We start from the raw sequence: 17,734 nt of genomic DNA on the forward strand, positions 1-17,734 counted from the left end.
AGAACATTTGACTGTGATATTCTGGCATCACCCACAAAGATCTTATTTCACTGTGATACTTATTTTCCAACACCCATTCTCGAATTAAATTGAAACTGTACACAACTATTTATTTACCTGACAAAACAATAATCAAAAAGTGCAATAAACCAATTAAATTAAGTTTAGTAAATATTGTTAGCTAATTATTTTGTTAAGTATCGCATAATGGGAATGAATCCTTCTTTTAGTAGAGATGTGGATAAAGATAAAGTTATTCCCCTTATTACATTTTACACTTTTTTCTCTCCCATTGCAAGTCTTGGATAAAGTTAAAATGTTACCTAATTATTCATATAATTGATTTGCATAATTATTCATAGTCACAAAAGTACATGAATCAATCAAAAGTCAACTAAATTATAAAACAATTAGTGGTAATTAATATAGAAAAAAAAAGGAGTTTTGTGATGTGTTTATCTGTCTTGTAGTTAGTGATGCCTGTCTGACTTCGACAGATTACTCTGCAGATTTCTGGGTTTTATGTGCGGGTGTATTTCAATGTTAATAACTGACAAGAATATAGACTCACACAAAAGTAACAAGTGCAGAAACTAAGTCCAAACTACTAGACAATTTAGATTTTGTTTAATACTCAAAAGGTTACAGTTGAGTCTATGTAGATAAAATACGTATTATTCTTATGAAATCCTATCACCAACTACCATATGTCTCTAGGTAGCCTCCAACCAAAACTAAATCATAACGTCATTAGTCGCGTTCAAAGTCTGTCAATTATGGTGCGCCTTTAATAAACTAAAATTTCTAACTAAGTGTGTAACAGATTATCCCTTCAGTCTTAGGATATATGTTCCATATTTAAACGGTTTTTTCCATTAAGGTTTATATTTTTTTAAATCCCATTTATATTTTTGTAATGTTGGTTACGCCTGTCAATAGATATTTTAAACAGCTGTGTTTAAATTTCTAAAGGACATAAAGAAAATAATGTATATGTTAGGTTTAAGTATTCTCCCTTACAAAATGTCAAATGTAGTATAGTTATTTCTTTATTTATGATGTGCTGGGTTTAGACCAAACTTTCTTTATCCGAAAGCTTTTTTATAAAAATGAATTCAAACTAGTTCACAGAAATCAACAGATTGTGCTAGTATAGGCCATAGCGCTGTATTATATAAGATAAGATATGCTGGGTTAACAGTTTAGACCAAACTTCTTTATCCGAAAGCTGTTTTATAACAAAGAATTCAAACTAGTTCACATAAATCAACAGATTGTGCTAGTTTAAATAAATCATCTGCTATGCTATGCTGGTTTTAGAGTTTAGACCAAACTTTCTTTATCCGAAAGCTGTTTTATAACAATGAATGGACCTCATTCACCAATCGTAAACAAACAACATTTAGCCACGTGGTGCTCTATCTCTTCTATATAATTTACGATCTCATGTTTAATTCATGATGGTTGTCACGTGACAGTTTTTTCCATTGTTTTATCAATAAGATCACGTGACTAAATGTTGTTTGTTTACGATTGGTGAATGAGGTCCATTCAAACTAGTTCACAGAAATCAACAGATTGTGCTAGTATAGACACTATTAATTGTATGCTATGCTGGGTTTAGAGTTTAGATCAAACTCTCTTTATCCGAAAGCTGTTTTATCAAAATGAATTCAAACTAGTTCACAGAAATCAACAAATTGTGCTAGTATAGACACTATTAATTGTATGCTATGCTGGGTTTAGAGTTTAGATCAAACTCTCTTTATCTGAAAGCTGTTTTATCAAAATGAATTCAAACTAGTTCACAGAAACCAACAGATTAAGAGAAAGTAAAACAACAAACGTTTAATATCACTTCAATATTTAATGTCAAACTTATTTATTTTTTAAAATTGGCCTTCAACAATAAAAAAGTCAAAATTTGGACTAGCCTACTATGTGTCCTCAAACATTGATAAGAAAATATAAAATACAATATTTGAGACATTTTAAGTACGCTTCTTATCTTATTATATTTCTCTTATCTTCATCTCGGTAAAGGAAACACTTGAATCATACGTACTTAACTTATACCAGTTAACACCTTTGCCATGACCGGAACTTCCCCATTTACCGTTTAAGTTACATCTATGGCATGCACTGCTGTACCACCAGGCTCCTGTGTAGTCTACTGCACAGTTGCCACTATACTCGTCGTTATCCCTATCAAAAGTGGTAAAGAATGCGTTATTGTGAATTGAGAAACTATCACCAGCATTTCCTGAATAGACTCCTATGTTTAATTTATATTTCTCTTTTTCACTCAATATTTTAAAACTTGAATATTGCGCGAAAAATGCATTGTTCTTATATTTCAAATCAATTCTTAAATCATACTGCCCAGTAGATGTTAACATATAAATATTTTCATTGCCCAGATAAAATTCACCAATGTTGTAATCTCCAAAGCCGTCACGATACTCCTTCCAGCCTCTATAGAAATCTACACTTCCGTTGATTCGTCTCTGTAAGATGATCCATCCACCACCGTCTGTCTTGGTGTCACACATGACCTTTAACCCGGATGCTAAGGTTACGACCAATCGATCGTCTGTACTGTTGACGTCACGACAAGACCTAGGGTGAGGCTTGGTTATTGAAGATTTTATTTGTTTGATTTCTGTCTTTCCTAAAGAGTAAAATAAATTGTGTTTAAAAATTTATAAAAATAATGTTAGCACATACAGTTGACTCTAAATAGTCCGACGGTTATTTGACTGGAGTGGTGTCGGATTATCGAGAACGTACTTTTACCAAAGTCTAGCTATACTTCAAAGTTTTAGCCATATATGTCAAAACAATTATATTTAATAAGGCTTATCTTCGAGTGCAAACAATTATACACAATCATATTTGTGGTGCACAGTGATAAGATATTCTCTTACCTTTTGAGTCGGAAGAGCTAAGTATTACAATTTACACGATTTGAACATGTTTAAAGAGCCACATATATTTACCAATCCGAAGATAGCCTTCTAAATGCCAAATGTATCACCTGACTTTAGTAATGTAGAATACTATCCCATGCCTGGAATATAAGAGCCTCATCTTGCGGCATTTCTATAAAATCTGCCCATTCTTTGTTGCGTTACATACACTTCTGGACCTCCAACACTTTTAACTTAATGTTCATTTTCTGTAAATGTTCAACTCCACAATGTTTTAATTTTAAATTCGATCCATTGCATGTCTAGAGATACAGTATTAGTTCCATATGGCTTAATGTAGATTTCGTTGTGTTGACAGGATTTTGTATAAATGTTACAATCGTTTTGTTGGTTTTGAATTGCTTAAATATATCAGAAAATTCATCTTTATTTTGTCTTTATAACTGTGATGGGGTCATTCATGTCAACAGTTCCACTGGTTTTATCGCTATATTGCTTTACAAAATTGAAAAGAAAGTACTTGACCGCTCTGAATATCTTCTGCAAAAAGAATTAATTTTTCTACAAAACCGATTTCTCTTTCATAGGCTGGGTTTTCCATTCGTTGCAGTTGTAGATTCAGCTCATTTGATTTCACCATCATAAAGTAAAATGCAATCATTTGTCGTTCTCTAATTCAGGGTGATTGATGCCTTTTTTTTTTTTTAGAAATGTCTTTATTTCATTCAAGCAAAAGCAAAACGTTTCAACACCTTTACTTTGGAAAGCCATCACACTTTATTTGGAAGAAGGAGGTAGGAATACTAAGTCTCTATTTCGTTTAAGAATTCTTTAAACTGACGATTGTTAGAATGCTTTTGACAAGATAATGTTAAAAATAATGATTACCGATTCATGAAGAAATGTTTAAACACAAAGCGCTTCTTGGTGTATTGTTAAGTGAAACGTAAGAATTTCATGTTTTTTTTGAGCCAAAGGATCGTTATTGCCCCATTACTTGTGGCCCTGTTGCTATTGAAACTATTTTATTTATATCGATTATATTGTCCTTAATGTATTTTTGCACGACATTAGCTGTATCTGACAACTGTCATGCGCGCGTGAGGTTTTCTTTGTATTTAATATTTATGTTTTAGCGTATAGGAAGTAGTTTATATTAGGTGCGTTTTTTGTCTAGAAGAGTGTGTGTGTGTGTGTGTTTACGTCATCCTTAGTTCCCGCAAGAGAGAGAGAGCTTCTGTTGTTGGCTGGTTAGCTGGTTTTCTGTTTCCTCGTTGTAAGGGTACGTCAGTACATAATTTAAGTAAGTAGGATGATCTTTCGGTACGGGTGTCGCTATTGAAAAGTTCTTTGTTGTAGCGGCATCGCTAGATCTAGGTTTTCTTTCGCTAGATCTAGGTTTTCTTTTCGTCTCAGGGTGTTAGGCTTGGGGCTATGGGAAAGAGTGTTGCCTCTCCGCCCTTGGAGCCGTTGATGTTCTGTAGGGCGCCGAGATGGAGTGTGCTTGTGGAAGGTGTGTTATTGCTATTGATTATTTATTAATGGACTGCTAACCACAACGATATTGATATACATGTTACTATTTTAATAATTTGCAATTACGTATTATTAAATATTGTTCAAGTTGACAATTGTTGTTTCATCAGTAACAGTTCCATTGGATAAGGTTTATTCGTTGTTATACTGAGTTTGTGGTTCAAAATGCGAGTATTCCTTGTTCTCGGTTTACACTGTTCAGAAAAGAAATCCCGGGCCCGTACATCATACCCTAGATAAGCTCGGAAAAACACCCTCCTGACAACAAGGACAACTTGATCAGTGTCTTTTATGTCCCAAGACTTATCTATATTAAGCGATTAGGCTGAGGAAAGTTGAGTGTCTTCCGCCTGCGAATATGTTACATTTCAAGACATGGGAGAGGGGTGCGCTGAAAAGCGATTACAAGTGTCTAAGAAATAGAATCGGTGCCTAATCCTCGTTATCGAATCAGAAATTTTTTATTTTTTTTTAAGGATAAAATAAATAATGTTTGCGTATTGAACTAATGAGCCGCAGCTTAACATCCAAATAGCCGCATGTGGCTCGCGAGCCGCAGGTTGCTGACCCCAGTATTAGACCAAGTAGTAAAATTGATTGATTTATAAATAAACTAGCTGATTATGACCCGCAACCTGCGGGTTGTTTGGGTATAATTGATTTATTCGAGTGGAATTTTTTAACGTTCTTTATCATTTTTTTTATTTTGCTCCAAAAAGAGTTTACCAGTTTGGCAGAAATGTTGATATAAAATTTAAAATACTTTGAAAGTGGAAATGTATGTATTGTAGTAACTCCAGTGGTGGACCGAAAGGGTTAATGTGTGTGCGGCCTACTGATACACACGACTCAGGCCAATCACACAGGTCAACGGCTGTCGATAGACAAGGGACAGTACTGCTAGTTCACGCAAGTATTACCTGTGTTGTGGTCATGTGATCAAGAGCCTTCACGGTCGAGAGACACAGTGTGTAACGAGGGTCCAGAACAGCAAGGCATAAGGACTGTGGTATCTTTGGTACCTTCGAAAATGTAGCTGTACGAGCTAGAGAGACTTGTTAAGTTAGGCAGTTCTATTGTGTTAAAGCATTTGAATTTGATTTAGCCAATTGTGTTGAATTGGCTGTTGTTGTAATTATCATTAAACCGCCACTTTGTTACTTGAAGCTCTTGTTGTCAAGTTCTTGTGTTAGATGTGCTGTTGTGTTGTTAAGTAGTGTTTGCAGAAGGCCTGATAGAGAAGATCGTAACAGTATATATGTTTCGTCCTTTAATAAAGATACATTTAGATTTTTTTGTTTATTTTAGGGTCTTCCATTTCTGGGAAGGACATTAAACATGCACCACGGTCTCTGCCATGATCAAACAAACTTTTATACCAAGTTTTATCAAAATTTTGATTTCTTTGCGTAACATATATACACACATACAAACATTCATACATACATACAGTGGCGTAGCTACCAATGTGCGGGTGGTGCGGGCCGCACAGGGCACCAAGTGAAGAGGGGCACCAAAATTCCCCCTGTGTGTATTAATTTCCTATTTCCCTGAGCTTTTCAGTAAAAACGACTAATTGTATGGACACGAACTAACATAAACGACTGTATTTTAAACATGAACTAACGATTTATAAACTAGTCATGTCGCTATTTTGTTTCATCTCCTTGACTATTTCTTCAATACAATGTAAGCTATAGAACAGTTTGAATCTAATTTACTAGATTTATTTCGGACACACGGTACATGTGTTACTACACTGATCAATGCTCTGTAATATAAAGAAGAAGAAGAAGAAGATAGGCCAAACTTTTTTTACTTCATTGTTTAGTCCATTGGTTTAATCTATATATTGAGTTTACAAATATATTTCTAAACTCTAGCTCTAAAGAATTGTCTTAGTCTTAGTTTATTCATTTCTTTATGATTCTTTATAGTTTAATTTTGGAAATAATTCTATTGTAATGTCAATATTTTTAAATAAGCTAACCTTTGGTTTCTACGAGTTTTTTTAACTAACTAGTTAATTGTAATACTGTAACTTAAACAAAATGATGAACAGTGCTCAAGACTGACTAGCCTGGCTGGTGCCTCAAAACCCTTATAAGCTCAGACGGAGAAATCGGCATCTCTGGTTCTGTCCGGTCTGGGTAGACTATAAGGGCCCCATACCCAGATCTATCGGGGTCCCTCATTACCGACTTATCGGTATAACAGAAAATGGCATCTGATGGGTAGGACTTTAGTGTAGCTGATGCCAAGTTTTGGAGTATGGCAGGTGTTAATCGCCTCTTGGTGGCTCCCTCTTGCCCTATAAGGGACATGTTTATTTGTGGGGCCTGCAATCTCCTACACGGAGGGCAAGTATTAATTCTTCTAATAGGAATTCTATCAGTGGAGAGCCCAGCTGATTTTGACAAATTGGCCGCAATGTGGAGGAACGATATCATTTTCATGCAGTTCCTCTCTTTCTCTCCACTGTTGAACTAAGATTGTGGTGGGTAGCCTAGAGTCGCCCCTTTTGTAGCGCTCCTAGGCCGTAAGTACCGCCCTCTCCCTCCTTAAATGTAAAGGGGCCACGTTTGTTAAGATTTCAGCAGAGTTTGTTGGGCTTGTCCGAAAGGTCCCACAAATGAACCTTAGTGCCTGTGATTGTACTCGGTCGAGTGATTCGAGGGCAGTTTTACTAGCATATACTTGAACTGTATAGCTGTACTCAATTTGTGATCTGACTGCACCTAAGTACAATGTGCGTAGCATGTAAGCTTTGTCACCCCACTTTGTGCTGGCCAGCTTTCTTAGTAACGCTAACTTCTCCGAGGCTTTTCTTTCAACTTCCTGGACGTGCTGGAGCATTGTCAACTTTCTATCCAGGGTCACCCCTAGATATTTGGCGTGTTTTCACGTTTAAGTCGCAGTCCTCCGAGTTGAAGCTCGAATGGAGCCTTAAGAATGTCGATCCCTAGGCTAAACAGGGACCAGGTCGTTTTGGCAACGTTTATCTGAATCTGTCATTTGTCGCAATACGAGGAGATGGTTTGGATGTCTGCTTGTAATGCCGCCTGTATTTGGTCGGCTTTCTTGCCGGTTGACCAGAGGACAATGTCATCCGCATAAAGCAGTTTCTTTGACCGCAGTGAGGTGCGTTTCTTAAATTTCTTAAGTCTAAAGAAGCATCGAGACAATTTCAAGTCACATCATTGCCAGAGTCCACCGACTATAGGCGAGCTGTTATTGGGTATGAATTAACTGAACAATTAAAAGCAACAAAGCAAGATGAGACGGTTATCATTGAATCCAGAAAAAAATAATGAGACTGACATCCTGAATGATGAAAAAGAAGAAAATACTTCAATACCGCAGGTTCTAAAGACTAAAGGACAGCACACAAGCATGTCTTTAGTACACTCTTTAAAAATTCATACTGAAGAAGCTGAACCATCAGACAGTGTAAACAATACCGAAAGCAGGATAATAAACTCTAGACTGAACGACATTGGAGATTGGCCTGGTGTCATCACAGATAATATTTGCATACACATTGTTACTAAAGGTTCTGAAACAGTTCAGCGTATGGACAGTCAATTCAGAGAGGCGTATAGACATCAAGTATCAGCAAAAGAAAAGGATAGAAAGCTTTCAAATGCTTGGCTTTTCCGCAAATGTCAAACGGCGAGAAAGTTCTTAGAAAGTGGATGTGTTATTCGCCAAAGAAAGAATCCTTATTTTGCTTCCTCTGCATACTCTTCTCAACAATATCAAGTACCAAATTTTCATTTAAATCCAAAGATGGATTCAATGAGTCGTGGAGGTTATCCCCGAAAACAGAAAAACATGAGACCAGCAGAGCTCACATTCAGTCATCGCTTGCTTGGAGGGAACTTGAAGTTCGCCTGAGAGTAGGGAACAATATTGACAACAAGGCCCAAGATTTGTTTATACAAGAGACGAAAACCTGGAGAGTTAGTAAAATTACTATCAAAGTACGATCCACTCTTGAGGGAGCATGTGCTTCGAACTAAGCTTTGTTTCAGATCAAATACATACATGTCTCCACAAATACAAAATTAATTTATTACAATATTGGGGGATCACGCTAAAAAACAAATCATACAGTACACCTGACATCTCAAAGCTGGATCAAACTTCCCAAATTTTACGGTGCGTTGTCATGGATAATGACGAGGTGCAGGTTCGTGAGTCTTTTGTTGACTTCATCGACACAAAGGACAAGCATGCTGCTGGAATCGCTGAGATGATTCTAGAGAATCTGCAGGGGTCAAGGCTATGATAATGCTGCGGTCATGAAAAGTCAAAACTACGGTGTCCAAAACGTATTCTAGAAGTCACTATTCAATCCCTGCTCATACCTTTATCTTAATTTAGCAGAAATTCGAGCTGCTGAAGCTGAAGTCAATTCGGTAACATTTTTTGGTACACTGGACCGTTCACATTCTTTTTTTCTCAACTTCAACACACCGCTGGGATATCCTCATCAAAATAACCGGAACTAGCCTTAAACGTTTAGTCGAGACCCGATGGAGCGCCAGAGGAGAAGCCGTCAAGATGGTTAGGGATACATTTTCTAAAATTTTAGAAACTCTGGAGACATTAACTAGCAGAGATGAAAATTCATCGACTAAATTTCAAGCAGGTGGATTATTCTTTGCTATTCAGTCTTTTAATTTTCTCACCTATCTTGGATTTTGGGCTCCTGTATTAACTGAAATTAATGATGCGCAATTCTACCTTCGAAAACAAGGATTGTCTATTCGAGACTGCTCACTCAAACTAAAAACATTAGAGACATTTTTAAGTAGTAATCGAGAGGACATCGCTGAAGCCAGCATTACCTTTGCCGAAAGCGTGTGTTCAGATCTGAGAATCTGTACAGAACCTCAAAAACGTATTGGCCATAAGAAAAAGATGCCTGGTGAAGAGCTACGAAGTGAAATTTATTCTACCTTGGACAGGATTGTTCAAGAAATAATCACCCGATTCGAGCAACTTTATGATGCGTCAAATAGATATGAATTTTAGCCGCCTTCCCAGATATTAAATCATGAGGTCGAAATCAATCTCGATTGTACTCCTAGCGACATTGATAAAAACGAATTTATGCTGGAGCGAAAGAGGCTTCAACGGTTTGTCACAGTTTCACCAGAAGCCTCCGCACTTCCAAAACAAGGACCTGTTGAGCTCTTGAATTTTATAAAAAAAAATATCAGCTAGATGATTCAGTCCCGAATATCGTCATCATGATTCGCATATTTTTGACTATTGCGGTAAGCGTCGCTACATGCGAGAGAAGATTTTTTCCAAACTTAAACTGATCAAGAAAGAATTACTTGCGATCAACGATGACAAATTTACGACTCACTAATTTAGCCATTTTGTCCTTTGAACAAGATCTGGTGGAAAAAATTGATTTCGATAAAATTATTGATACTTTTGCCAGCAAGAAAGCGTGTAAAATTCATCTGTAGTATGTTTATGTAAAAGTGAATTAACAATATTTGATTATTGAATACATATTATTTTAAACAAAAAAATTAGGTTTCGCAATGTTATTAATTAGTTAGTTGTTTGTTTGTTTTTTCGGGGGGGGGGGGGGCATCATGATGAGGTACCGCACCAGGCATCATATACTCTAGCTACGCCACTGCATACATACATTCATACATACATACATACATACATACATAGGCCTACATACAAACATACATACTCCTTACATTCTACTTTGAATATTTAATATGTATAAATAATGCAATACACTTTCTTAAAAATGGGATATTAGCTCGAATTAATGTTTTTTTCTCTTGGTGTGATCTTCAATAGATTCTAATTTTCTGTTTTCTCCCAATTGTTCATAATGTCATAAGGTCGTTCATTGCCATAAGGGAGTGCGAGTTTGATCCTGGTCCTATCCATCACCTACTTAGCACAGCAAGAAGCACAAGAAGTTTTGCGTGTCGAAACGCGTATGTTTAGCTAAGGCATACATTGTCAACGAAACGGCGCCGCGTCGGATTACCGAGAAAGTCAGGTTAAAATGTGTAGGATTATTAAAGGTTAACTGTATTTTTATCTATAAATTTTTTCTTATTATATAAAATCTTACAGAAACACAAACACATACACATAAGTCAATACTAGTCTGACCTGACCACAGTGAAAAACCCAAAAACCTGGCTGTCCAACTTTTTTTCACTACTTTCATTTGTGTACGTGTGAAGCGGGGGAGAAGATGATATTTTGGTGAAATCACCCAAATACCTCTAGACCAGTGATACCCAAAATATGGCCCGCGTGCCACATCCGGCCCTCGAAGAGTGGTTCCATCCGACCGCTAAAACGTCGTCACATTATGTAGAAAATAAAAAAAAAGTTGATTAAATATTTTTCCCTATGTTAAAAATCTTTTCTCTTATGGATTGGTACCATTACCCTTAACATTTGTGCGTTTATAAAATGGAAATCTGTAGAATCTAAAGCGAACGGATCTTTACTTTAGTTTTTCGAACATAATAATAAGCAGTTAAAATATTTGTTTTATAAAGAAACTAGTCGACCGGTGGCGTACCATACGCCGCTATTTTGCAGGGCCGGCCATAGGCCACTGCAACCTATCCGAGCGCATTGGGTCCCGCACTTTCATAGGGCCCGCACTTTCACAGGACCCGCGCTAATTAGGTGTATAAATTATCAAATTAAACCAAATCATAACTTAAAACAGATTTCCCGCACCCTCCTGTCGATTTACCAGGAGCTACTGGAAATCTCCCGAAATTACAAAATATACGAAAAAGTCCTTAAAATATACGAAATATATAGACAAAAATTGTCATTTTGGGGTGTCATATAATATGGAAAACGTCAATTCCACGCGTCAGTCGTCATTGTGTAATCTAGTTAAAGAAGCTTCTTGCGCCTCAAACTAATGAAGAATTACTTGAGGTCAACAATTCTCAAAGAAACATTTGGTAATTCTTGCTATTGAGCGCGATCTATGTAAGAAACAGAATTATTATGATAAACTGTATGACTTTGCTACACGCAAGGCTCGTAAAGTAATTCTGTATGTAGTAAAAAACGAATTAAATGCAAAGACGAATTTATTTTCTAACACAGACTCTTAAATTTCACTTATTATCCGCTTCCCTAACCAAACTTGGCCCCGCGAAATCCGTTTCGCATGTGGCCTCACAATGTTAATTCCGGCCCTGCTATTTACATATATATATATATATATATATATATATATATATATATAGAGAGAGAGAGAGAGAGAGAGAGAGAGAGAGAGAGACAGAGACAGAGACAGAGAAAGTAGAGAAATGAAGCCATTTTCCTAAGCGTACAAAATATGCTTCAAATTTCTCCATTATTAGTGTAAGTACTAGATCTACGGTTTTCTGAAGGTTCAGTTTTATTTTGTTTTTGTATCTTTGTATCTTTTCGGTCATGTAGCCCGCAACACGAGTGTCGGAAACTGAAAATATCCCGCAGGTCCATATTTATTGGGCATTACTGCTCTAGACCCTCGGCGTTTAGAAAATACGACTCGATTCGAGTCAAACCCGATCAAAAGTTTTAATCAACTCTGACATTTGAACTCTATCCCCGTTTCTAGACTGCTTCAGGCCCCACATAATGCTGGCAGGTATATTGTGGTCTTGACATATTTGAGTTTCTTCAAATCTGTATCACACTTCAGAGTGTTTGTTTTTGCCTCTTGATAAGCTTTCTTTGTTGGGCAACATTTGTAATTACTTAAGTCTATTGACAAATATGTCAGTATGTCTTTACCTTTATCAATGTCATCCTTCATGTCTATTACAGCAGTTGAAACATTTGATAAAACCGTCCATATAGAGGATATATTCATATTATGTAGATTGCTGAGTAATTCATCTTGAATACTTTTCATGCTATCTTGCTTCGATTTTAACTCTTCTCTAACGTTCTTTATATTTTGTTGATTCCTAAGTAATTCTCCCTGAATGTCTCTAATGCTGTCTTGCGTAGTATGTATATCTTTCTTATTGTTCACTATATTTTGTTGATTCCTAAGTAATTCATTTTTAATAACATTGATGCTTTCTTGTGTAGTTTGAATATCTTTCTTATTGTTCACTATATTTTGTTTATTGCTGAGTAATTCTTCTTTAATAACTTTGATGCTTTCTTGGTTAGTGATTACATCCCTTTTTACATTTTCAATACTTTGTAGATTTGTGTTTAAAATTATGAAATTGTTTGTAAGATTTTCATGAAAAGTTTGTAGCCTTTTCTTGTCTTCATCTACTTGTCTTTGTATATCGTACATGACTTTCACTATATCATCAAATTGTAGCCTTTCGACAGTAATCGTCAACATTTCATTCCAATGTTCATTTCTTCCTTGTGCATTATTGGCATGAACTCCACAGAAGTATTTCCCAGATTCTGAAAATTTTGGATTGGACCATGTGACTTGAAGATATGAGTTTTTAGATGCATCGACGTGGAGTTTGCCTTTGGCTGCATGAAGGTTAACATCTTGGTTGGTTGTGACAACAGGTTGATCTTTTGATATAGTTGCAATAATTCCATTCGCCTCTGGGAACAAAAATTAGATTATAACATTATGTATGTATGTATCTATGTATGTATGTATGTATGTATGTATGTATGTATGTATGTATGTATGTATGTATGTATGTATGTATGTATGTATGTATGTATGTATGTATGTATGTATGTATATATCTATCTATCTATCTATCTATCTATCTATCTATCTATCTATCTATCTATCTATCTATCTATCTATCTATCTATCTATATCTATCTATCTATCTATCTATCTATCTATCTATCTATCTATCTATCTATCTATCTATCTATCTATCTATCTATCTATCTGTCTCTCTATCTGTCTGTCTGTCTTTCTATCTATCTATCTATTAATATATATATATACATATATATATATATATATATATATATATATATATATTTATATATATATATATAATTATCTATCTTATCAATCAATCAATCAATCCATCTATCTATTTCATCTCATTTATATTTTCCATTCATAGTTTCCCCCTTTTCGTCTTTAAATAAACATCTAAGTACCCATTATAAATGGAACTTCTGAAACATTACCGTGAAGTATGTAAATCGATTGAACTGTAGAAGTTTCATTTCGATCATTTCTAAGAACCTGTATTATATATATATATATGGTAGTATATATATTAATGCAAATATAGCTATACGTACATATAAATATTTACTAAACATAAATGGCTTACTATCATACGTTTATATTCTTTTCACCAAACATAAGTATATATAGTTCTACCAAACACATAATTTTATATACATTGTCGTATTCGTCATAACAGGGCCATTTATTATTTTAAAACATCGGCGGAACATAAAAATTAATTAGTTTAAATACGCTTTCATAGTACAAGACCAAATGTGCTATAAAAAAGATATATATATATTTTTAAAACTGTATACAATCTATAAACCATATTATGTAGAGATCCATCAGTTTCTATGGCCAACAGTAGTTATCAAAGGTTTTATATGGCCAGAACAACGACCAACCACCTTTTCCCTCCTCAAACTGTTTCAGATACTCCTGATATTTAAGCGTGGCGACAAGCTTCAGATAGTTCCTACGTTGTTACATTCTACTATACCACTGAACCAAATTAATGTGGGTCGCGATTTGCAACTTTGAAAATTAGACAAACTCAAAAACTAATCGAAATCGACAGCACAAAATTTCTTAACAAAAGCTATAATTTAAAAAACTAGAACAGAAAATAGATTAATTAGATTGCAATCAGTTAACACACTTCTGTACCTGAATGGAGCATGTCAGTGTTAACGGATCAAAGAGTTCTTTGACAACTTTAGAATTTCCAACAAAATGAAGTTTAGAATCTAAAAAAAGAAATGAAATAATTACAATTAGTATCTTTATAAAATTCCAACTTACTGTGTAACAAATATTTAAAAAACCAAATCTGTATTGTGTTATTACTATCAGCGAGATTACAATTAAATGAGATGTAGGCTGCCTTAGGAGTCACTTTGATTCCTTACCATTTTAATGGTTTGTGTTCTTTCCCTTTTAGGTTAAATTCTGTGAGCCAATCAATAACAGTCAGGTATAGTAAATAATGAAACAAGACTTTAATGACATTTGATGTTCACATTTAACTTCACATTCACCTATTAGTCTGTTAAACCGTTAGGGCACCATGCAAGATCTGTCAACTGTCCTTCTCCATTCCTCTATATCTATTGCCTTTAATAGAATTTCATTTACTGACAGGCCTGTACATTCTTTGATATTGTCTTCCATCGCTTTCTCTGTCTTCCTCTTCATCTTCTTCCTGGTACTGTTCTCTGAAGGAATGTCTTTGCTAGCCCTGAGGACCTTGTAATGTGCCCATAGAGTTTGAGTTTACTTTTTTGACTGTGGATAGCAGGTCATCGTGGGGTCCAATTGCTGTAATAATCCTGTTTCTAATCTTTTCATTTTTGATATGGTCTTTGTAAGTGACACCTAGGAAATAACTATATCTTCATAACTATCAGTTAATTGATTATACATGAATATTAACAATATAATAATAATAACATTAATAAATCTTCCTATCCTGTGGTATCAAGTCGTTAGTCGAACTAACAATACAACAGTATCGGCAACACTTTCGACACAAGCTCATCTCTTCTTATTGTATCGGCCTAGGGTTGTAGTTGTTGATTGTTTGTAGTTCATAGTTTCTGATTTTTTTTTTCTGAAAATATTGAAAGCTGCCTATTCTTACTTGCCAAAGTGGACCACTTCGTAGGCGGATTTTCACACGAACTTTCTTTGTAATCTTGTTTCTTTCGTAAGTCGTTGATCAGCAGTGTTTCTAAAACTTTTTCCTTAATGGAATACTTCGCACATTCTAAGTATTTAGCGGACAAATTTGCTTATATTTTAGAGAGGTTAATTCCCTTGGCCTCCTAGTTAATTATTCCAGAAGTTTATGGGACACCTAGTCAGGCCTTAGAAAATTAGGGTTCAGTAGAACACAGTTTGGGAAACACTGATTTAGACTATAGAGTAACCCATCTCAACAAAAAGTATTAGACATCCCCTGCACACACCATCGCACTGATTATAGTCCCTTATATTTACTGGGACATATTTTAGATTTGTTAAATTTTTAATTAAGTAAAGATCTAAATCTAATCGTTCTAAATTGTTTTATTTATATTTCCAATTGTCGTAAAATTACTCGAAACTCGCGCTTTCAGATTTTTTAGTTTTTTTAGAAAAACAGATTTGATAATAACACTGTTTAAAGGATTATCCCTTTTATACACTATGACAATAATCTAGATCAAGAGAAGTATTACATATAAGAGTGTGAAGCGTGGTCTTGAGGCTAAGTACACTTGAACTTGGCTTGGCTTGGCCACCTATGAAGGGGGCTCGAGGTTAGACACCCGACTTGATTAGAGTTGTGTTTATTGAGCGCATAAAGGCAGCACTGAAAACCTTCTCCCACATACCCTCTTCGCCCACTGGCCCACATCTGAGATTGGACTAAAGCGCTCTGAGCATGCTATAAGCATGAAAGTAGCGCTATACAAAAGCTATAATTATCATAAGATCTACATCTAGATCTGTGTAGAAAATAACACATTTTATATTTAAAAGTGTTAATAAGTACCAAGGACAAAAGCGGATGGAAATACAATTTTATACTTGAGATATTTAGATGTTGGCATTTAAAAACATATTAGATCAAAATTGAGAATAAAAAAGTATTTTTGGTAATGCTAAAGGCTACGATTTTGATTGTGAAAATGGCTTAGTTTTTCTACGTACCCGGAAGGTAATAACAACTTAAATTTTCATATTTCATCGTCCAACGCAAGTGGAAGATCTACTCATTATTCGTTTGTGATTGAATAATAAAACCCAAAAATTTGATATCGTAGAATTGATATAAAGTTTTTTAACATCAAAATTATGTAAATTACTACACAGAATGTCATAACTACAAAGACAATTTTGCGATCTAATTTGGACAAAATACCAATTCAAATTAACCGTGTCTTTGTAGACAAGATAGACTTAGTATCAGGGTTGCTCCAGATGGCACTTTTTGATATTCGGCCGAAACTGGCTATGTCTGTATAGTGAAAATGGCTGAATATTCGGCCGGAGCCTGAGCTACTATACGTCGCACCCTACTGAGTACTGGTTTGAAATAGGGAAAAAAAACTTACGTATCTTGTTAAGACCATTAAGTTCTTCTTTTTTACAAGAGAATTGATCTCTGTCTTTGTCTTCCCTCAAACGTCGTATCTCTTCGAGCAATACTGTCAGATTTGTTTCATATTTTATTTCCTTCTTAGACACCCGAGTAATATTCTTCCACAATGAACTATCTCCACTGACATTACATCTGTACACTTTGGCATCAGACTGAGTTGGGTTACGGAGAGCTAAAGTGACATACAGATTTCCAAAACTGATTTGCGCATGTCTGAATTGAACCAGTTGCTGGAGACTCAATGTGTGCGTGTCCAGTAAGAGCAAAACATCAAATTCTTTCTTGGTCTCGTTATAACGTGACAGAGATAAAGAGTTGATGGTATCAAGTCCTGGGACGTGGCTGTCTGTTATAGAACAGTTGACCACAAGTTGTGGAGTCAGCTCTAGCGATATGACTTCTGGCTGGGCATCAATGACAAGTTCTAAAAACAAAACAGAGTCATTACAGACAAGTAAGTTAAAATTAGTACACATGCTAAGCGTGCGTGATAATAAAATATACTAAACTGAATGAAATGCTAACAGTAAATTTTAAAAAATAAAATCATTATTTACTGTAATTGTATGAATTAGTTTGAGTCATTCATAAAATTTAATTCGTAATAGATCTAGGATAACAAAAATAAATCTGTACGATTAGAAATATCTTTGAAAGCTAAGCGTAAGCATTGTGTAGATCTCAGTTTTAAATTTATAATTTAAATTTGTATCTCCGGCATTACAATATTATTTGAGTGTTCAGTATTTCTTTAAATTGAAATAAATATACAAATATCGTGTATCAGAAACGCTTTGTCTGATCCAACCAATCTCCTCGTAACATCAAACCAAAACATCGTTGTCGTCCGCCACTTCAACATCACAATGATAAACATCACAATGATAAACATCACAATGATAAACATCACAATGA

At 35.2% G+C, this 17,734-nt stretch overlaps 1 protein-coding gene across 1 annotated transcript in view; it reads right to left on the bottom strand.

Annotated features, from left to right (window-relative positions):
* Positions 1-1,898: 1,898 nt before the first annotated feature.
* The window catches only part of LOC106057380 (angiopoietin-1-like), an 18,848-nt gene continuing 3,012 nt past the window's right edge, over positions 1,899-17,734 (bottom strand). The window contains exons 2-6 of the mRNA XM_056009036.1: positions 16,773-17,243; positions 14,341-14,420; positions 13,626-13,683; positions 12,279-13,070; positions 1,899-2,671 (exon numbers count right to left, since the gene is read on the bottom strand). Of these exons, the coding sequence (XP_055865011.1) occupies positions 2,013-2,671; positions 12,279-13,070; positions 13,626-13,683; positions 14,341-14,420; positions 16,773-17,243 (2,060 nt within the window). The 3' untranslated portion in view covers positions 1,899-2,012. The remainder of the gene's footprint in view (positions 2,672-12,278; positions 13,071-13,625; positions 13,684-14,340; positions 14,421-16,772; positions 17,244-17,734) is intronic.

This window comes from Biomphalaria glabrata, chromosome 13, assembly GCF_947242115.1.
Source record: "Biomphalaria glabrata chromosome 13, xgBioGlab47.1, whole genome shotgun sequence".
Lineage (NCBI taxonomy): Eukaryota > Metazoa > Mollusca > Gastropoda > Planorbidae > Biomphalaria > Biomphalaria glabrata.